General features: G+C 46.0%; 1 protein-coding gene across 7 annotated transcripts in view; it reads left to right on the forward strand.

The window, feature by feature from the left end:
- Positions 1-23,071, forward strand: part of ide (insulin-degrading enzyme) — a 233,845-nt gene that overhangs the window by 161,691 nt on the left and 49,083 nt on the right. For all 7 annotated transcript variants that reach the window (XM_072479084.1, XM_072479086.1, XM_072479085.1 and 4 more), the window contains exons 19-22: positions 3,671-3,782; positions 5,341-5,508; positions 18,110-18,382; positions 21,656-21,717. In XM_072479084.1, coding sequence (XP_072335185.1) covers positions 3,671-3,782; positions 5,341-5,508; positions 18,110-18,382; positions 21,656-21,717 — 615 coding nt within the window. The remainder of the gene's footprint in view (positions 1-3,670; positions 3,783-5,340; positions 5,509-18,109; positions 18,383-21,655; positions 21,718-23,071) is intronic.

The raw sequence follows: 23,071 nt of genomic DNA on the forward strand, positions 1-23,071 counted from the left end.
TTTTTTGGGGGGGGGGGAGAAATGTTTTATTTAAAACAGATTTGTAACATTTACAGATAAAAAAGAAGGCCATATACAAAAGCCTTAACATATTGAAAACGAACAGTGGGAAAGAAGAAACATATTAATAAGGCACTTCCCCTATCAGCTGTTTGCCCATGCCCCACGTGTTGGCTCTAACCCCCTTTCCTCCTCTCTCTCTCTCTCTCTCTCTCTCTCTCTCTCTCTCTCTTTCCCCCCCCCCCCCGGGTGCTGCTGCTGTCGGTTTCCTACGCCGTTCCCAGCAAGCGACTTCTTTATCCCCTGAGGGATCCCCAATCACCCCCCCCCCCCCCCCCCCACCCCCTTAAGTCTTCTCTGCTCTCCTTCCCGGCTGCACCCCCGAGGCTTGACCTGCCAGGTCCGCCTTGTGCTTCGCCCTAGCCCGCCCCTTCTCCTACTCTCCCTGGTGCCCCTGACCTACGCTAGCTATGCTGACCCCTCCCCTTGGCACCTGACTGTCTCCCGCCCAAGTGCTCGGGCCCTCCCCCCACACACCAAGGACCCTAACTCGAAGTAATGATGGAGTTCCTCAAACATAACCCTAAGCTTCGCAGGATACAGCATTCCAAACCTCACCTGCTTTTTGTAGAGGGCTGCCTTTACCTTGATGAATCCTGCACGCCTCTTGGCCTGCTCCGTTCCCAAGTCCTGGTAGATGCGCACCTCGCAGTTCTCCCATCTGCTGCTCCTCTCCGCCTTGGCCCATCGCAGCACACGATCCCTGTTGGCAAGCCGGTGAACACGAACCACCAAGGCCCTCAGTCGGTCGCCCGTCCTGGGCTTCCTTGCGGGGGCTCTGCGCCCCATCCAACTCCAGGGGTCGAGGGAAGGCCTCCGGTCCCATCAGCGCCCCGAGCATACCCATCACGTATGCACCCGCATCCGATCCCTCACAGCCCTCGGGGAGGCCAACGATCCTCAGGTTCTGCCTCCTGGCTCTATTCCCCAGCTCTTCAAGCTGCTCCTGCATCCTCCTCTGGCGGGAGTTCAGCTCCTCCACCTCGTGCTCTAGCTCCGTTACCGTGTCTGCCTGGCTGGAGAGCTTCACCTCAACCTCCCTTAGCGCCTTCTCTTGGACCGCCTGCGCCTCGACCATTCGGTCCATCAGCGTCCTCATCGGGTCCAACGTGTCCCTCTTCAGTTCGGTGAAGCAGTTCCTAAAAAACTCCATCTGTTGCTCCCTTGGCCAGTGAGCCTCTGGTCCCTGCCGTCCGCCATGCTTCGCCGCCCGGTCTGGGGTCCCCGCTGCTCCTGCTTCGATCTTTGCCGCTCCACTCGACCACTTCTGGTCCAACTGTCCATACCCCGGGGGGAAAACCTCTTCCTTTCGTCTCCTCCACCGATTCAGGTCGTCAGGTCCTGAAAAAATCCTGGGAAACAGGTCCGTCTGCCCATCACGGGCGAGCTAATCTCCTTTTTAATCTGTGACACTACTTTGATTTCTCTGCTCCTCTCCCCATTTTGGCACTTTCCAAGAAGAATATGGTACCCTTATTCTTCCTACCAAAATGTACTACCTCCCACTTGATTGTATGGAAGATAATTTATTAATTTAATTACATGACAATTCTGCAAGGTTATTAATCTTGCCTTGTATTTTGTGGCAGTCTGCCTCTGTATGAACTGCAGCCCCAATTTGATGACATCTGCAAATTTTGCATTGGGACTTGCAATTCCAGAGTCTAAACTTAATATTTAAATGGTGTTCTTATGGAAGACTGCATCATTTTCCATTCAAGTAGCTACATTTTAGCCCCTACTTTATATTTAATTTAGTCAACTTGGTATCCATTCTGGTAAATGCCCCCTGCCTACCATGTTCTGACCATAGATAGTCATGAGATTACTTTTTGGAAATATAAAACTGCCTACAGTATTACCCTTTATCTACCCTTTCTGCTACTTCAAGGATGTTTGATAAGCATAACCTTCCCTTGTGAAATCCATGCTGAATATGCTCGTATTTTCAATTTCTGGAGGGTGGGAGACGAACGCAAACTGACACAGCAAGCAGGTTTGGATAGGGTAGGGTGTTAAAAATATGAATGTCAATCCCAATCTGCCCATTTCCATTTTTTAAAGAGGCAAACCAGGGAATTGCAAACCTAACCATTCACAGGAGGCAAGTGAGCAATTTAAATATTACAATGAGGCTGCGTTTAAGTAATTCAACCACAATTTTGAGTTTAACCCGACGGCCACATTTTTTAGGCCTCTGGAAAACCCAACGGGTAAAGGGAAGCAGACCGACTGCTGGATCCAAGAGGAAAGTGCCTTTCCACTTGGCTGTTGGATCCAGTATACGTCCTCCACCAACTCCACGATCAGGCAGCATCATCCCCTAACCCTTCATTCTCCTCAATGAAGCCTCCAATTTCCAACCCTTTGCAAGATCCTTCCATTCTCCTCCATTAGGCATCTGGGGCGAGATTCTCCACTCCCACGCCGATCGGGCGAATCGCCTGGGCCGCCAAAATTTCTGGGGACGCCGGTCCATTGCCCTCCCGCGATTCTCCCAAGCGGCGGGAACGGCCCGGTTGAGTTTCACAGGCCGGAGAATCGCCGGTGACACCGAAAATGGCGATTCTCCGGCACCCCCGCTATTCTGAGGCCCGGATGGGCCGAGTGGCCAGGCCAAAACGGTGGGTTCCCCCCGGCGCCGTCCACACCTGGTCGCTGCAGTCGTGGGCGGTGCGTGAACGCTGGGGGGGGGGGGGCGGCCTGTGGGGGGGCAAGGGGGTATCCTGCACTGGGCTTTACCTGGAATGTGGGGTGGCCCGCGATCGGTGTCCATCGATCGTCGGCCGTCCTCTCTGAAGGAGGATCTCCTTCCTTCCGCGGCCCCGCAAGATCCGTCCCCCATCTTCTTGCGGGGCGGACTTCGAGAGGACGGCAACCACGCATGCGCGAGTTGGCGCCGGCCAACCCGCGCATGCACGGATTACGCCGTTATGCGGCGCCGGCCGCGTCATCTATGCGGCGCCGCTTTTACGCGGGCGACGAGGCCTGGCGCGTGTAGATGACGCGGCCCCGATCCTGGCCCATTGTCAGGGCCTGAATCGGTCGGGACCGGGGCCGTTCCGCGCCGTCGTGAACCTCAACGGCGTTCACGACAGCGCGACCACTTCGGCTTGGGAGTGGAGAATCCCGCCCCTGATCTCCGAGTGTTGCCTGGCCCTGTTCACCCTTTTCTCCAACTTACCTGATTTCTTGCTTGCAGTCTAGTGTTGAGGCCTACCCATCTATTAACTAGCCCAACTCAATCTGACTGGCAAATAGAAACACAAAAAAGGCTCGTCATGCCCTGCCATTAAATTTGGAAGATCCCCCCCCCCCCCCCCCTGCCAAAACCTATGCCCATACTCATTCATACTAAAATGCTTGCTTATTCTTTTAACCTTCAGTTCCGATGGGGAGTACATATCTGGAATATCATAACCACTTTTTTTTTTTCTTTTCTAAATGCTGACTGATATGTTGTTTCGTTCCAGGATTTTTGGTTTTCATTGTTTGTACCAGCAGTTTATTCGGATGAATGCCAATGAAAATTAACATCAGTCAGATATATACCACGGTATTACCTTTTCACTATAATGTTTTAACATTTAATGTGTTCTCTCCATTCTAGGCTTCTTTGAGTATCATACAGATGGTCGAAGACATCCTAATTCAGAATGCTCATACTAAACCTCTTCTTCCCAGTCAGCTTACCCGATATAGAGAGGTGCAACTTCCTGATCGTAAGTTGGGTTTGCGTCCTTTTTTGCCATTGTCTTGATAATTTATTTTTTTGAGATTCCACCTTTATTTATTCCGGAAATTGAATTGAGATGATATTAAAACTAAGGCATCGCAACCAGACTTCAAGATAATGCACAATTAAAAGGCTTAGTGCAGGTAACCGCTTTAATATAACTTTATACTAGTTATTCCAACACAATCATTAAGATTATATTGAAAACAAATAAAACAGTAAAAATAATCAGCCAACACTGGCTCCCATCTCATAGTTCAAACTGAGTCTCGCAAAATCGAACAATTGGTGCAAGTAAAAATCAGGGGTTACCAAAGATTGGACATAAAATAAATTAACAGTGCTGTACAATTGTTAAAGTTCTGTGCAATTCTTAAAGTTATTGTATCATTATCCATATTTACAGCAGGAGCAATGTATTACTAACATTGTAATTATCTGCTATATTATAACAATGCATTCTTGATGAGGCGCTTGCCTACATGAGTTTTATTTTGTAACCCTGTAATTTATTCACCATAAAGCTGTACTTTTTAACTCAAATTGCATAAACAGTGCTCATAATTTAGATATCTGTAGGGGTCCTAAAGTTTCAACATGGTAGTGAGGCGGGGGGAATTGGGTTCTTTTTTACATAATTTTTAGAAACAGTGCAAGTATTTGGTCCAAAGAACCTGTCCGTATTCTTTTGAACCTCAATTTGCAGTTTAACATTTGCATTTAGCTGTGCTGTTTCCCCCGATTTAATTAGTTCGAGACCTTGGTGTGTAGGTTTAAAAGTATAATTTTGTTCCTAGTTTTTAAGAGTATAATATCAAACGATTCACCATAACAATAAAAGCAGTGAAGATCAAAGTCTTTATGCCACTCAGATATTTAATGGCACCTTCTGCGAATGTAAATTGAGAGCCATGGATTAATTATGCATTGTGTCATTTCAAAGTCAAAAGCAGAATGTTTTGAATATTATTTCATATTTCTTATGCCTATCTGAATTAAACTGCACAACAGGATATGACCATAAACTAGCTGCCCATGAATAGACCCTTCAAGCTTATTTTAGGAGACCATTTTGAATGAGTTGATTAACTCATCCTATTTTCATTTCAGTTACAAACCTATTTTATCTGACTGTTTTTGGTTGCTGGGGCATTTGCAATACAGCATTTGTAAATCAAACTGAATTAAAATTGATAAAAGTCTAATTCAAAAAGTTTTATTTTTCCTTTAATTCTTGCAAGCCATCAAAAGTGTTTTAAAAATTTTAATTTTAAAAATAGGCAGAAACATTTCAGATTGCCCTGTAAGAAGAGACTAATTTTTTTTTTTTGGCTCACTTGGAAGAAAATTGATTTTAAAAAAAGAGATGTATTGTTTCAGCCTGTTGCTAATTGGTACTCTTTCTTGAAGATTGCTGATGACTGTTTGAATTAGCTGTAAGCCGACTCATCAGGGTTGTGATAAAGTAATTTCCTATCACTTAAGATGCTGAGAGACAGGTGCATTTCTGTACATAACCTAGTGATTGCCTGTGTCATGTATAGGAGGATGGTTTGTGTATCAGCAAAGGAATGAGGTGCACAATAACTGTGGAATTGAGATCTACTACCAGACAGACATGCAGAATACTCATGAGAATATGTTACTGGAGCTTTTTTGTCAAATCATATCGGAGCCATGCTTCAACACTCTGCGGACAAAAGAACAGTTGGGTAGGTCACATAACTTCATTCGTAAAATCAAAATGATGACTCGTTTAATGAGCATAATATTTTAATTGTATGTGGTTGCCTAATAACTTGTTTGAACATTTTTGCGTTTAATTTTGTAGAAATGAACCACTGGCAGCCAGACAATCGGTGATTAACAAATCATGCACGGTGGCACTGCTGCCTCACAGTGCCAGGGACCCAGGTTCAATTCTGGTCTTGGGTAACTGTGTGGAGTTTGCACATTCTCCCTGTGCCCGCGTGAGTTTCCTCTGGGTGCTCCGGCTTCCTCTCACAGTCCAAAGATGTGCAGGTTAGGTGGATTGGCCATGATAAATTGCCCCGTGGTGTCCAGGGATGTTTAGGTTAGGTAATGGGATTGTGGGTAGAGGGCGGAGTGGATTGGTGTAGAGTTGATGGGCCGAATGGCCACCTCCTTTGATTTCCATGCTTTGAGCAATTCTAACCAATGGTAGAGAGTGGTGATGGCTTATACTTTGTGTCTTTACTTTGCTCCCTAAACAATGTCCAAAGTGATTATACTGTTCCGATTTGTATGTGATGTAAAAGCTAAATAAGGAGTATATGCTCCAAATAAATATTTATTTTCTAAATCCAAGCTGATTTCATAATTAGATAATTTAAAAATATGTATTTTTATTGATGTGTGTGTGTGTGTGTAGCAAACAGGAATTCAAATAACAAGTAAATAAATATCTAACACTCCACCGTCCCTCCTCCCTGCCGTTGCCCTCCGCCTCCCTACCTCCTATTTTATCCCCCCGCCACTGCTGACATCGTAACTGTTTTCGAAATAGTCGATGAACGGCTGCCATCGCCGGGCAAACCCCACAACAGTCCCCCTCAAGGCGAACTTGTTCTTTTCCAACCTAAGGAATTCCGCAAGGTCGCTCATCCAAACCCCCGGTTCCGGCAGCCCCAAGTCCCTCCACTCCAATAATATCCGTCTCCGGGCTACCAGGGAGGTAAAGGCCAAAACGCCGGTCTCTCTTGCCCCCTGGACTCTCGGATCTTTTGACATTCCAAAGATTGCCACTTCTGGACTCGGGACCACCTTCACCCTCAACACCTCAGACATAAGGTCAGCAAACCCCCACCAGTATCTCTACCACTCTGGGCAGGCCCAAAACATGTGGACATGTTTCGTGGGGCCACCCGTGCACCACCCACACCTATCCTCCACTGCCTCAAAAAACGTACTCATCCTGGCCGCAGTCATATGTGCCCTGTGGACTACCTTGAACTGAATAAGGTTAATCTTCTCACACGAAGAGGATGTGTTCACTCTCCTCCGAGCTTCCTCCCACAGCCCAGCCTCTCAACTCCCTTCCCAGCTCTTTCTCCCACTTTCGCTTAACTTCTCCTATTGGGGCGCCCTCACAATCCATTAGTTCTTTATGGATTTCCGACATTCTGCCCTCACCCACCCCTGTTTTCAACACCACTTTGTCCTACATCCCCAGGGGAGGCAGGTCGGGAAAGGACGGTACTGCTTCCTAACATAATCCCTCACCTGCAAATACTGGAACGCATTCCCGCTGGAGCATACCAACCTCCAAGCTCGAGAAGCTGCCCCCAACGAATAGGTCCCCAAACCGCTCAATCCCCGCATGCCGCCAGCCCCGGAACCCAGTGTCTAGCCCACCCGGAATGAACCTATGATTAATGCAGACCGCTACCCAAACCGAGGCCCTCTCCAGCCTCGGGTGCTGCCGCCATGGTGCCCACCACCACCGGCAGAGGCGCCATTAACAGTGCCCCTAAGCTCGAGTCCTTCCAGAAGGCTGCCTCCACCAGCTCCCATTGCGACCCCATCACCCACTTGCTGACCGTGGCTATATTTGCTGCCCAGCAGTAATTCATCAAGTTTGGCAGAGGCAGCCAGCCAGCAGCAGCTGCTTTACGTGTGAGGCTTTACCTGCGCACACAAACCCCCAAATCAGTGCATAACTCTCCCCCCCCCCCCCCCCCCCCCCCCCCCCCCCCCCCAAAAATGCCGTTGGAATAAAGATCGGGAGGTTCTGGAACACAAATAACCTTGGGAGAACCATCCTCTTAGAAAATAGAACATACACTGCAGAAGGAGGCCATTCGGCCCATCGAGTCTACGCCAACCCACTTAATCCCTCACTTCCATCTTATCCCCCTAACCCAATAACCTAACCTTTTTGGACACTATGAGCAATTTAGCATCGCCAATCCACCTAACCTGCATGTCTTTGGACTGTGGGAGGAAACCGGAGCGCCTGGAGAAAACACTGGGAGAATGTGCAGACTCCGCACAGACAGTGACCCAGCAGGGAATCGAACCTGGGACCCTGGCCCTGTGAAGCCACAGTGGTAACCACTATGCTACCGTGTTGCCCTTCACAGACAGCACCCCCCTTGCCGATGACAGTGGAGCACGTCCCACCTCCTAAAATTCCCCTTCATTTATTCCACCAGCCGAGCCAGATTCAACTTGTGTAACTGCTCCCACCCCCGTACCACCTGAATGCTCAAATACCTGAAATTCACCCCCAATACCTTAAACGGCAACTGACCCAATCTCCTCTCCTGACACCTCGCCTGAGGACTGGCTGAAATCCTCCAGTATGCCCATAATCCCCCTAATACCTTCCAGTGGGTTTGATTTATAGAGTAATAGTTCATCGGCATAAAGCGAGACCCTATGCTCCACCACCATTCCACCCCGCACTTCCCCTGCCAACCCCTTTATCTCCCTAAGTGCCATTGCCAGTAGATCTATCGCTAAGGCAAAGAGCAATGTGGAGAGCTGGCATCCCTGCCTCATCTCAGTGCAACCTAAAATACTCCAAACTCATCCGGTTTGTCTGCACACTCGTTGCCGGTACCCGGTACAACAGCCGGACCCAATCCACAAATCCCAACCCAAACCCAAATAATCCCATTCCAATCGGTCAAAGGCCTTCTCCGCGTCCATAGCGACCGCATCTCCCACATTTTGTCCCCTCCAGGGGCATCATTATAACGTTTAATAATGCCTAATATTTACCGACAGAGGCCTCCCCTTTACAAACTCCGTCTGACCTTCCCCTATCACCCCCGGTACACAGTTCTCAATCCGTGAGGCCAAGATCTTGGCCAGCAACTTCGCACCCACATTCAGCAATCAATTTGGACGGTACCCATATTGCTCCAGGTCCCTATCCCTCTTTAAAACTGACGTGGGTCCGCGCATGCGCAGGGGAGGGGGTCTCTTCCGCCTCTGCCATAGTGAAGACCATGGCGAAGGCGGAAGAAAAAGAGTGCCCCCACGACACAGGCCTGCCCGCGGATCGGTGGGCCCCGATCGCGGGCCAGGCCACCGTGGGGGAACCCCCCGGGGCCAGATCCCCCCCCCAGGACCCCGGAGCCCGCCCGCGCCGCCTTGTCCTGCCGTTCAAAAGGTGGTTTAATCCACGCTGGCGGGACAAGCATTCCAGCAGCGGGACTTCGGCCCATCGCGGGCCAGAGAATCGGCGGGGGTGGGCCCGCTGACCGGCGCGGCGCGATTCCCGCCCCTGCCGAATCTCTGGTGGCGGAGACTTCGGGACACGGCGGGGGCGGGATTCACGCCAGCCCCCGGCGATTCTCCGACCCGGCGGGTGGTCGGAGTTACCGCTCAGGGTGTTCCCACTTCAGTGGAACTCACAAAATATTGGGAGGCAGTTATGCCTGGTGTGATGGGGTATCCCAGCCTCCAGTAGAGCACAAATGAACCTTATCGGGGGCATCTAGGCTGTGATGAAGCCTGGGTCCCCAAAGATTGGCGTGGATTATTTTGATTTTGAAGCATCTCCACCAGTTGAGCATTTAATGTCACCATTTTGGGAGGTTATGGTGGGAAAGTGGTGCGTGCTCAAGTGTAACCCCAAAATGTTTAAAGCCCCTATCCACCTGGGTTTGTCCTGACTGCCCCCACCACCCAACATGAACTTCTGTACATCTTGCAAACATTTCACTGTTGACAGATGTCAATTTTTTAAAACCATGATAGCTACAGTATAGGATTTGTGTAATATAAGAATAATCCATTTCTGAAGACGAGACTAACTGATTTGCAGCTTTTTCAGGAAGTTGAGGGCCTGCTAACATATCATTCCTCCTCACTGCAGTAATTGACTCCTTGATCAATCTTGCGACATCACCGTGATCCCCTGGTTTACATCCCCCGCCTCGCCTGTAGGTTCCCCTTTGGCCGCTTCCTTTACTGAGAATGGATTGCACATTTGTTTAACAAAATTCTGCTTTCCATTTTCTTTGCCATATTTCATGCAAAAGGACTGATAGCAATCATCTGCAGTTAAAATGTAATATTTCGCTGTCATTGAATTTGGCCAGTGCAGCCAGGTATAGATAGGTACAACGTTTAGCATCCATGGGGTGTTCTTGGAAATTATGACGGAGATTTTCCAGTTAGTGACAAAGCAAGAGGACCACTGATCACCATTCAAAACGGCAAACTGTTGGACTAGAACCGTAGGAACTACCTCTTCCAGCTGCAGCACAGATCTGTCGGTGAGATTTTTAGTGAGTTTGGGGCATTTGAGTGCTATAGTGAGAGTTTGGTGACTGAGGGAGTGCTGAATTTGGTGCATTTGAGTGCTATAGTGAGAGTTTGGTGACTGAGGGAGTGCTGAATTTGGTGCATTTGAGTGCTATAGTGAGAGTTTGGTGACTGAGGGAGTGCTGAATTTGGTGCATTTGAGTGCTATAGTGAGAGTTTGGTGGCTGAGGGAGTTAGGTGAGGAGGGAGTAAGGTGCTTCTTTCATTTAATTTCCTCAAAGAGTGAGAAGGGAGCCAGGAGTTTACAGAAAGTGTAGCTGACTGGGAGCAGAGTTGGAGGGTGGAGATCTAGTTAGTCCACAGGGCAGCTATATTCTGTCAGGTAAGAGAGGATGAAGGCTAGGCCAGTTGCATGCTCCTCCTGTAGGATGTGGGTGGTGAGGGATACCACCGGTGTCCCCGCTGACTGTACCTGCGGGAAGTGAACCCAACTTCAGCTCCTCAAAGACCGTGTTAGGGAACTGGAGCTGAAGCTGGATGAACTTCGGATCATCCGGGAGGCAGAGGGGGTGATTGAGAAGAGTGACAGGGAGGTAACCACACCCAAGGTACAGGACAAGAATAGCTGGGTTACAGTCAGGGGGGAAAAAACAAACAGGCAGACAGTGCAGGGATCCCTCGTGGCCGTTCCCCTTCAAAACAAGTATACCGTTTTGAATGCTGTTGGGGGGGATGACCTACCGGGGGAAGGCCCTAGCGGCCAGGTCTCTGGCACTGAGTCTGGCTCTGGGGCTCAGAAGGGAAGGGGGGAGAATAGAAAAGCAATAGTTGTAGGAGATTCAATGGTCAGGGGAATAGATAGGAGATTCTGTGGTCGCGAGCGAGACTCCCGGAAGGTATGTTGCCTCCCGGGTGCCAGGGCCAGGGATGTCTCGGATCGTGTCTTCAGGATCCTTAAGGGGAGGGGGAGCAGCCAGAAGTCGTGGTGCACATTGGTACCAACGACATAGGTAGGAAAAGGGGTGTGGAGGTAATAAACAAGTTTAGGGAGTTAGGCTGGAAGTTAAAAGCCAGGACAGACAGAGTTGTCATCTCTGGTTTGTTGCCGGTGCCACGTTATAGCGAGGCTAGGAATAGGGTGAGTGTGCAGCTGAACACGTGGCTGCAGGAATGGTGTAGGAGTGAGGGCTTCAGGTATTTGGATAATTGGAGTGCATTCTGGGGAAGGTGGGACCTGTACAAGGAGGACGGGTTGCATCTGAACCAGAGGGGCACCAATATCCTGGGAGGGAGGTTTTCTAGTACTCTTCGGGAGGGTTTAAACTAATTTGGCAGGGGAATGGGAACCGGATTTGTAGTCCAGCAACTAAGGTAGCCGATATTCAGGACGCCAAAGCGTGGAATGAGGCAGTGGGGAAGGGAGCACTGACAAAGGAGAGTACTTGCAGGCACGGAGATGGGTTGAAGTGTGTATACTTCAACGCAAGAAGCATCAGGAATAAGGTGGGTGAACTTAAGGCATGGATCGGTACTTGGGACTACGATGTGGTGGCCATCACGGAAACTTGGATAGAAGAGGGGCAGAAATGGTTGTTGGAGGTCCCTCGTTATAGATGTTTCAATAAGATTAGGGAGGGTGGTAAAAGAGGTGGGGGGGTGGCATTATTAATTAGAGATAGTATAACAGCTGCAGAAAGGCAGTTCGAGGAGTATCACCCTAATGAGGTAGTATGGGTTGAAGTCAGAAATAGGAAAGGAGCAGTCACCTTGTTAGGAGTTTTCTATAGGCCCCCCAATAGTAGCAGAGATGTGGAGGAACAGATTGGGAAACAGATTTTGGGAAGGTGCAGAAGTCACAGGGTAGTAGTCATGGGTGACTTTAACTTCCCAAATATTGAGTGGAAACTCTTTAGATCAAATAGTTTGGATGGGGTGGTGTTTGTGCAGTGTGTCCAGGAAGCATTTTTAACACAGTATGTAGATTGTCCAACCAGAGGAGGGGCAATATTGGATTTAGTACTTGGTAATGAACCAGGGCAAGTGATAGATTTGTTTGTGGGGGAGCATTTTGGAGATAGTGACCACAATTCTGTGACTTTCACTTTAGTAATGGAGAGGGATAGGTGCGTGCAACATGGCAAGGTTTACAATTGGGGGAAGGGTAAATACGATGTTGTCAGACAAGAATTGAAGTGCATAAGTTGGGAACATAGGCTGTCAGGGAAGGACACAAGTGAAATGTGGAACTTGTTCAAGGAACAGGTACTACGTGTCCTTGATATGTATGTCCCTGTCAGGTAGGGAAGAGATGGTCGAGTGAGGGAACCATGGTTGACGAGAGGTTGAATGTCTTGTTAAGAGGAAAAAGGAGACTTTTGTGTAAGGCTGAGGAAACAAGGTTCAGACAGGGCATTGGAGGGATACAAGATAACCAGGAGGGAACTGAAGACAGGGATTAGGAGAGCTAAGAGAGGGCATGAACAATCTTTGGCGGGTAGGATCAAGGAAAACCCCAAGGCCTTTTACACATGTGAGAAATATGAGAATGACTAGAGAAAGGGTAGGTCCGATCAAGGACAGTAGCGGGAGATTGTGTATTGAGTCTGAAGAGATAGGAGAGGTCTTGAACGAGTACTTTTCTTCTGTATTTACAAATGAGAGGGGCGATATTGTTGGAGAGGACAGTGTGAAACAGATTGGTAAGCTCGAGGAAATACTTGTTAGGAAGGAAGATGTGTTGGGCATTTTGAAAAACCTGAGGATAGACAAGTCCCCCGGGCCTGACGGGATATATCCAAGGGTTCTATGGGAAGCAAGAGATGAAATTGCAGAGCCGTTGGCAATGATCGTTTCGTCCTCACTGTCAACAGGGGTGGTACCAGGGGATTGGAGAGTGGCGAATGTCGTGCCCCTGTTCAAAAAAGGGACTAGGGATAACCCTGGGAATTACAGGCCAGTTAGTCTTACTTCGGTGGTAGGCAAAGTAATGGAAAGGGTACTGAAGGATAGGATTTCTGAGCATCTGGAAAGACACTCCTTGATTAGGGATAGTCGGCACGGATTTGTGAGGGGTAGGTCTTGCTTTACAAGTCTTATTGAATTCTTTGAGGAGGTGACCAAGCATGTGGATGAAGGTAAAGCAGTGGATGTAGTGTACATGGATTTTAGTAAGGCATTTGATAAGGTTCCCCATGGTAGGCTTATGCAGAAAGTAAGGAGGCATGGGATAGTGGGAAATTTGGCCAGTTGGATAACGAACTGGCTAACCGATAGAAGTCAGAGTGGTGGTGGATGGCAAATATTCAGCCTGGATCCCAGTTACCAGTGGCGTACCGCAGGGATCAGTTCTGGGTCCTCTGCTGTTTGTGATTTTCATTAATGACTTGGATGAGGGAGTTGAAGGGTGGGTCAGTAAATTTGCAGACGATACGAAGATTGGTGGAGTTGTGGATAGTAAGGAGGGCTGTTGTCGGCTGCAAAGAGACATAGATAGGATGCAGAGCTGGGCTGAGAAGTGGCAGATGGAGTTTAACCCTGAAAAGTGTGAGGTTGTCCATTTTGGAAGGACAAATATGAATGCGGAATACAGGGTTAACGGTAGAGTTCTTGGCAATGTGGAGGAGCAGAGAGATCTTGGGGTCTATGTTCATACATCTTTGAAAGTTGCCACTCAAGTGGATAGAGCTGTGAAGAAGGCCTATGGTGTGCTCGTGTTCATTAACAGAGGGATTGAATTTAAGAGCCGTGAGGTGATGATGCAGCTGTACAAACCTTTGGTAAGGCCACATTTGGAGTACTGTGTACAGTTCTGGTCGCCTCATTTTAGGAAGGATGTGGAAGCTTTGGAAAAGGTGCAAAGAAGATTTACCAGGATGTTACCTGGAATGGAGAGTAGGTCTTACGAGGAAAGGTTGAGGGTGCTAGGCCTTTTCTCATTAGAACGGAGAAGGATGAGGGGCGACTTGATAGAGGTTTATAAGATGATCAGGGGAATAGATAGAGTAGACAGTCAGAGACTTTTTCCCCGGGTGGAACAAACCATTACAAGGGGACATAAATTTAAGGTGAAAGGTGGAAGATATAGGAGGGATATCAGAGGTAGGTTCTTTACCCGGAGAGTAGTGGGGGCATGGAATGCACTGCACTGCCTGTGGAAGTAGTTGAGTCGGAAACATTAGGGACCTTCAAGCAGCTATTGGATAGGTACATGGATTACGGTAAAATGATATAGTGTAGATTTATTTGTTCTTAAGGGCAGCACGGTAGCATTGTGGATAGCACAATTGCTTCACAGCTCCAGGGTCCCAGGTTCGATTTCGGCTTGGGTCACTGTCTGTGCGGAGTCTGCACGTCCTCCCCGTGTCTGCGTGGGTTTCCTCCGGGTGCTCCGGTTTCCTCCCACAGTCCAAAGATGTGCAGGTTAGGTGGATTGGCCATGATAAATTGCCCTTAATGTCCAAAATTGCCCTTGGTGTTGGGTGGAGGTGTTGAGTTTGGGTAGGGTGCTCTTTCCAGGAGCCGGTGCAGACTCAAAGGGCCGAATGGCCTCCTGCACTGTAAATTCAATGATAATCTATGATTAATCTAGGACAAAGGTTCGGCACAACACCGTGGGCCGAAGGGCCTGTTCTGTGCTGTATTTTCTATGTTCTATGAGACCTAGCTCCTTCATGCCACAAACTTTGTGTTCTATAAATGTAGCTGTTCATCTAGTTTTAATTCTAGGATCACCTCGGCCTTCCACTAGGTTAATTCCAGAGATCAGGGGTTTGTCTTCTGAAGAGAAATTGAGCAGTTTAGGCACATACTCTCTCAAGTTTAGAAGAGTAAAAGGAGATCTAATTGAGGTATATAAGATGATAAAAGGTATCGACAAAGTAGACGTGTAGTGGCTGCTTCCTCTTGTGGGAAACTCTTGAGCTAGAGGACATAGTTTTAGGATAAGGGGTAGCAGATTTAAATCATGGTGAGGAGAGATTACTTCTCTCAAAGGGCCGTGAATCATTGGAATTCAACCCAGAGCGCAATGGATGCCGGGACTTTTAAGTACATTTATGGAGGAGATGGACAGATTTATAATTGATAATGGGTTGAAGAGTTATGGGGAACAGGCAAGAAAGTGGCGTTGAGACCGAGAAGAGATCAGCCATGATTGAATTGAATGGCGGAGCGGGCTCGAGGGCTGAATTGCCTACTCTTTCTAGTTCTGATTTTCTACGGGAATGTGGGTGGTATGATTAGTAAATTTGCAGAAATGTGGGTAATATGGTCAGTTAAGTTTTCAGTTGATACAAAAATTGGTGGTGTGGTAAATAGCTACGAGGAGAGGTTGAATAAGCTCTGTTTGTTCTCACTGGAACGACGGAGGTTGAGGGGCGACCTGATAGAGGTCTACAAAATTATAAGGGGCATAGACAGAGTGGATAGTCAGAGGCTTTTCCCCAGGGTAGAGGGGTCAATTACTCGGGGGCATAGGTTTAAGGGGCGAGGTTTAGAGGAGATGTGCAAGACAAGTTTTTTTTTTTTTTTGTTTTTTTTTTTTTTACACAGAGGGTAGTGGGTGCCTGGAACTCGTTGCCGGAGGAGGTGGTGGAAGCAGGGACGATAGTGACATTTAATGGGCATCTTGACAAATACATGAATAGGATGGGAATAGAGGGATACGGACCAAGGAAGATTTTGGTTTAGGCGGGCAGCATGGTCGGCGCAGGTTTGGAGCGGCCGAAGGGCCTGTCCCTCTGCTGTACTTTTCTTTGTTCCTTGTTCTTTGAAACCTTTGGTTTGTAGGGTGATGGGCAGAACAGTAGCAAATGGAATTCAACCCTGAAAAGTGTGAGGTGGTGCATTTTTGGAGGACTAGCAAGGCAAGGGAATACACAGAGGACTTTGGGGTGCATGTCCATAGGTCCCTGAAGGCAACAGAACAGGTGGTTAAGAAGGCTTATGGGTCAAATCATGGTTTATAAGAGCAGGGAGGTTATGATGGAGCTGTTAGGCTACAGCTAAGAGTACTGTGTGCAGTTTTGGTCACACTATAGGAAGGCTGTGATTGTGTGAAAGAGGATGCAGAGGAGATGCACCAGAATGTTGTCTAAGTTGGAGCATTTCAGCTATGAAGGGAGGCTGGTTCGACTGGAGTTGTTTTTCATAGAGCAGAGAAGGCTATGGGGGACCTGATTGAGGCATAGAAAATTATGAAGAATGTAGACAGGAAGAAACCTTTCCCCTTAGCTGAGGAGTCAATAACCAGGGGCATGGATTTCAAGGGGATTTGAGGAAAATAAATTTCATCCAGAAGATGGTGGGAATCTGGAATTCACTGCCTGAAAGGGTGGTAGAGGCCGGAACCCTCACAACATTTAAAGAGCATTTAGATGAGCACTTGAAACGCATAGCATACAAGACTACGGACCAAAATGCAATTACAATAGATGGGTGTTTGATGGTTGGCACAGACACGATGGGCCGGAACCTTTTTTTCTGTGCTGTAAAACTCTATGACTATAAGATATTATCTGCTGGAAAATGGGGCGACATGATGGTGCATTGGTTAGCACTGCTGCCTCCCGCCGCCGAGGGTCCGGGTTCGATCCCAGCCCCGGGTCTCTGATCGTGTGGAGTTTGCATATTCTTCCCGTGTCTGCGTGGATCTCTCATCCACAACCCAAAAAGATGTGCAGGGTAGTGAATTGGCTACGCTAAATTTTCCCTTAACTAGAAAGAAAAGAATTGGGTACTCTTAAATTGATATGAAAAGAAGAAAAAACAGCTGGAAGAAATCGTCAAGGAGTCAGTCAGGAACTTAATAGATTTAATATGTTTAAAAGAAAAGTCACAGATACTGACTCAACCAGTTTCCAGGCATTTTGGTTACCACCTCATAATATTAAACCGAATGGGTGAAGATGTTCATAGAATCATAGAATCCCTACAACACAGAAGGAGGTTATTCATCCTAGCGAGTCTGCACAAACCCTCTGACAGAGCATACTATCTAGTCCCACTATCCCAGCACTGCTGCCTCACAGCACCAGAGACCTGGGTTCAATGCAGGCCTCGGTGACTGTCTGTGTAGAGTTTGCACATTCTCCCCGTGTCTGCATGGGTTTCCTCCGAGTGCTCTGGTTTCCTCCCACAGTACAAAGATGTGCAGGTTAGGTGGATTGGCTATGCTAAATTGCCCCTAGGTTGGATCACGGGGATAGGGTGGGGGAATTGGGCCTAGGTAAGGTGTTCTTTCAGAGGATCGGTGCAGAATTGATGGACTGAATGGTTGCCTTCTGCACTGTCTGGATTCTATGCTTTATTCTATGATGAGTCTCACCACAGGATAAGGAGGCGATCACTTAGGACCGTGGAAGAGAATAAATATTTTCACTCTGCAGATTGTGACTTTCTGGGGTAGATAATTCCCCAGATGTTTGTGGATACTTCACCGTTGAGTATATTTAAGGCTGAGGTCAGTAGATTTTTGATCTCGAAGGAAATCTACGCATATGAAGAGTGAGGAGGAAAATGAGGTATAAGATCAGTCATGATCATATTGAATGATGGAGCAGGCTCCAGAGGCAGAAAAATGGTCGGCTCTTGTCTCACAGGGACATGGGTCAAAGGTGGTTAAATGGATTTCACGTACCTCGGTCATAACTTAATAGAATGGTGGAATAGGTTTGAGGGGGTGACCTAACTATTTCTATGCATTCCTCCCCTCTGTTCTTTGCAGCATTCTTGGATAGCTCTCTGGAAATAAATATCTTGAGTTTGGATAGCCAACTGCGAGGGAATGTTTCAACATGAATTATACTTTTAAAACATTTTTCCAATTAAGGGGCAATTTAGCGTGGTCAGTCCATCTACCCTGCACATCTTCGGAGTTGTGGGGATCAGACACAGGGAGAATGTGCAATATATCATTTGTGTTTTATGCTTTGAATGTTGCAGAATTGTTCAACCCATATTTAATCTATGCACAATTCTGAAATTTTATAAACAGTAATTAATTGACTTTTATATCTAAACAATTTTTTGTTTTAACAATTGCACTTACTTGAAGCCTCCTTTCTGTCATGGTAGGTTACATTGTATTTAGTGGTCCACGGAGAGCTAATGGTGTACAAGGACTTCGTTTTATCATTCAGTCGGAAAGAACACCCAGCTACCTGGAAAGCAGGGTGGAGGCTTTTCTGAAAACCATGGAAAAGCATATAAGGGAAATGGCAGAGGAGGCATTTCAAAAGCATGTTCAAGCTCTAGCAATAAGGCGACTTGACAAACCAAAGAAACTCTCTGCTGAGTGCGCTAAGCACTGGAGTGAAATCATCTCTCAGCAGTACAACTTTGACCGAGGTATGTTTTTAAAAAAAAAAGAATGTTGTTGAGAATTCCTAAGCACTAATAATGTTGCCCTAACCCCAATACAACCTTGCTTTTGTGACTCTGATAATCACAAAATTAGGTGATTTACATGAAGCCTGCACTGTTTCCTTTTTCGAAAATAAAATGCCAACAGTCAGCTATTTTGCGTTGCAATTTATTTGAGCTTTCTTCCCATATGCCATAAGCTACAGACAAGAGGAAAGGCAGATGTTCATTTCCCTCCGGCCTTTGCTAATCTTTCTTTGTAGCCTGCAGAAAGCATGGAAGTGCTGTGGGGATTGATGGCTTATCAGGTTTGTTTGGCTTGTGATGAGATACTTGGTGGTACTCTCCAGAAACAAAGCCAAGGCTTAGGAACTATGGTCATAAATTATATTTGGTTATGGCATTGGGCCAAAATTATAATAATTATTTAATACTTCTGGAACACAGCAGCTGTCAGGCTTTAAATTGATTTTGTACAACCTTGATCCATGATTCCTATGATGTATTCTCAACCTTGAGCTGTATGGGAGAGGTATCGAATGGAGATAAACCATCCATTTGGGGAACTGTAATATTGGTCAAATAAGCTAAGACTGATTGTTGGTTGTAAAGCATTAATTGTAGAGGTGAAGAGAATGGCACCTGCTTAAAAATTCAGTGGCCCTGGAGTTGGTTGCTGAAACTGCTGAGTTCACCTCTCTCAAAGTATCTCGGTTCCTCTGATCTGGATAAATGTACCCCTACTTGACACTAAAATGACAGCTTCCGGCTGAATTGGCACTTGTTGGTTGGGAGTATGCAATTCATCTAGCTAAATTTAACCAATTCGTAGATCGTCTGCAGCATAGAAATAGGCCATTTGGTCCAACTGGTTTATGTTGATGTTCAACATGTCTCCCACATCTCTTCATCTAATCCTGTCAGCATATTTCATTTTTCTCCCTCATGTTAATCTGGCTTCTTCGCATTCATCTTTGCTATCTCCATCACTACCTCATGTGGTAACACATTCCACATCCTTACTGCTCTTTTATATAAAGAAGCCTCTCCTGAAATCGCAATTGCATTTATTGGTGACTGTTTTAGAACTTATCTCTACTTTTGGACTCCCCAACATGTGGAAATGATGTTTTTATATCTCAAACCCTTTTGTTATCTTTAAAAACCTCTTATCAGGTCATCCCTCAGCCTTTTTTTAAGCCTGTTTAGACTTTAAACATAAATATTGTAGATTGACGTCTTGAAGTCGACGTAGCGTATATGGTGATACTACTTTTTTATTCCGGTTTAGAGCGGTATTTGGTATATGTCAATTTTGCCATTTTTCAGCTAATAAATGAACGCTTAGGACTATGCATACATGAGCCATTTGCCTCAATTTTTCAGCTCAGAAATTCATGTTTAGGGTTATACTTGCCTTGTCAATCGGTGCATGTGTTGCTAACTTTTGGTTGGTTCTTAATTTGGCTCTATTTAATCACGTTTGCTCAAGAGTCGCCAGGTATCTTTCGACACCGCCACAAGGTTCAGAAGCGAATACTGATCAATGACTCGATACACCAGTTAGTAAGTTCAAAAGCAATGCTCATTTATTTACACACAGTCAAATCTACTCGTGCATAAACTCTACAAACAAACTAAAGCCAATACTTAGCTTTGGGCGCCCACTCAGTCAGAGGAACAATGGCCGTTGCTCGGTTCTGAGGCTGCTGGGTTGAGCTGTTTACAGGGTAGCAACGAGGAGCGTCTATCTCGTAGTGTGCGTTGACTTGGAATTTACTTGGTCTGCTGTAGCTGCTAGGCAGGTCTCTCTCTTCACTGAGAGCCAAAGCCAAAGGAGGGCGTTCTCCCTTGGGGGATATCTTTTATACCCAAAAGGACTTTGCGCTCTTTTGGGCGGGCCTTGAACTTGGCCTCAACTAATTGGGTCTTTCCAATCATCGGTATCGATTTTCCTCCAATAGAGGGGTGGTTCCCTGATCGCTGGGCGTGTCCTGGTGACTGTCAGTTAGCTTTGTCTTAGCTTCTTCTGGCGCCGGGGAGTCTATCCTAACATTGTGTATCTAAATGTTTCCCTTTTGTCCCCGGAGATGGCTCATTAGTATGTAAATCGTTTGGGAGTTTCTGTCTTGTCTGAGCGTTTAAGGTTCTAATAAACAGACAGAGCTTGCACCTGCTTGTTTCTTAACCTTGTCCAATTTTCCCTGCAGTCTTTGCAAGTGTCCATTTTGTAATCAGGACGTGGCCATCCCAGATGGCTACACATGCGACCATGCAGGCAATGTGGCTTGTGTTGTGAAGATGATGTGTGGGAGTTTAACACACGCCCACATGGAGCGCATAGCGATTGATGAACTGAAATGATCCTTCTGCAAAAAGATTAAAGTACAAAACTGGTTTCAAGCTAAAAGTGCTAACGTTTGCTGAATCATCAAATAATTGCTGCAGCAAGGAAATTCTGTGTTAGTGGAAAAACTGGTGGAACTAAGAATCCAGCTTGAAGAAAATGCCAAGAACAAATGCCCCTCAAGAACCGAGCCCAGTCACTAGCTTGATCCTGAGAAGCATGTGTCAGAATGGATCCGGCTGTCTGTCTCTATCCAGCATATTCGAACTTGACTGTTCGAATTCCCATCAGACCTGTCTGTGGATCTTCCAGTCCAGCCGTTGTCAATTGGATTTCTGATTGAATGCACCCCTTGCCACTGGGGGTGCGTTGTTGGGACAGGGAGATCCTGCCATTGTGGAAGTCTGGAAAATTCCGGCCATAGTGTTTCTTCTGTGATGTTGACTGAAATCTCTGGTTGAGTGAAAATTCATCCAAAGGAAAGGGCTAATGTGTTCTACAATGCAAATATACTATGACTTCAGTCTGAGTAACTGTAATTCGGAGTTTTTTGGCATAATTCTCTTCGACTTTCAAGTTACTGATTTTGAAATGCTATTATGACAAACAACTTGAACATAAGGCGAGTGCAAAATACTGTATCAGTGTTTGAATATTTGCTTGAAAGCTGGTTTGTTGTGCCATCTTGCATAGTACATAAAGTAATTATTACCACTTAATTAGTTGGTTAATCTGCATAATTCATTTATAATTGGTGATGCGAATTTTAATTAAAGCATCTATGTAACCAGTTTATTGTGAACAATGCATAATTAAACTAATAGGCTGATTATGCTTTTTGTAACATCAGAATGTTCAGATATTTGGTATTGAAAGTTTATACTAAATGGGTGCTTGTATTATAATTACAGACAACATTGAAGTAGCGCACTTGAAGACACTGACTAAAGAAGATATAGTAAATTTTTGCAAGGTAAGATATATTTTTGTTACCAGCTAGAATAGTAAAATTTAAGACTTGTGTGTGCTTTATTGTCATTCTTTATACATCTTGGGCGTTTGCCCTTGTGCTATAAGTTGCATGGTCAATTTGGAACCCTGATGTTGAAATATTGTTGTGGATATGATTGGCTGTTTACATACTCTATAAAAATCCAACAGTGTACCTGGTTATCTCTTTGGTTTTCCCCATCTGTCCTTGTCATACAAGTTACCTCAAAACTACTGGATCTGGATTTAAATACAAGTTTTTTTTTTTCTCTTGCAGCTTTACCTTTGTAAAAAGGTATTCCTTTCAGAACACAAATATTAAATGAAAATGTTTATTGCAAATCAAAAGGTAAACAAATAATGGGATAGCCAGGTCTGCAGAAATATTTAAGCCTTGGAAAGGAAAGGGTGTTACAGCCTACCCCGGTAGCCATAATTTGTATTGAAACGATGTGAGTAAATATTGTCTGAGCACTTTAGCTTGCTGTTCGATGGCAGAAATATTTAGTTCAGTCCATGCAAAATCTGCCCGAAGCTTGATTGTTCCAATGCAAAACATGACAATAATTATTTCACCACAAATTAATGTTTATTTTAAAATGGTAAAGTTTTGTAGGGTAACTTGGACAATAGGCCATGTTCTATTGACCTCAGAGGTTTCCTTCTGCCTGATCTGTCTAAACAACTGCATTAATATTGAAAACTTGGAATTTAGCTGTAAAGTGGATAGAAGTATAGGATGGTGAAGATACTTTAGGCAACATCTAACACGGTTACCACATCATGGAACACTTTTCTAAGATCTTGCCTATTAATTTTACTTATGACAGCCTTCCAAGGTTTCTCTACTAAGTAGCTGGCACTGTTGTTCGTTGACCTCTGGACTCTTCTATTTTTATCTCTATATAAATAATGTTGTCCTGTGCAATGCTGCTTACTTTGACATTCCTACTATTTGTTTCCTTGCCACCTCTCCTGCTGAACAAGTTCCATCCTGCCATGATCCCTCTACCTGTCTACTGCCCCCATTATGCAAACTCTTTCTCTTGCCACTCAACTCTTTCGGCGCCAACTTGAGAGCTGACTCCAGGAGTGCGCCAGGATTCCATGCCCCTGTTTGTTGATGGGAACTTAAATGCAAATTGCTCACTATTAAAGTGAGTATTCTGACATATCCAAGAGCACCAGTTGGTTACTGTCAACATTTAGGTCTGAGCAGACTAATGGAATGGATTGGGGACTGAGCTGTGCAGGGCCTGATTTTATTTAAAATCATCTTGATAGTGCAGACCCCTATATTTGTAATAAGGTCTGAGCTGAAGTTTTACCTCCTATGT

This window comes from Scyliorhinus torazame, chromosome 16, assembly GCF_047496885.1.
Source record: "Scyliorhinus torazame isolate Kashiwa2021f chromosome 16, sScyTor2.1, whole genome shotgun sequence".
In the NCBI taxonomy this organism is placed as follows: Eukaryota; Metazoa; Chordata; class Chondrichthyes; order Carcharhiniformes; family Scyliorhinidae; genus Scyliorhinus; species Scyliorhinus torazame.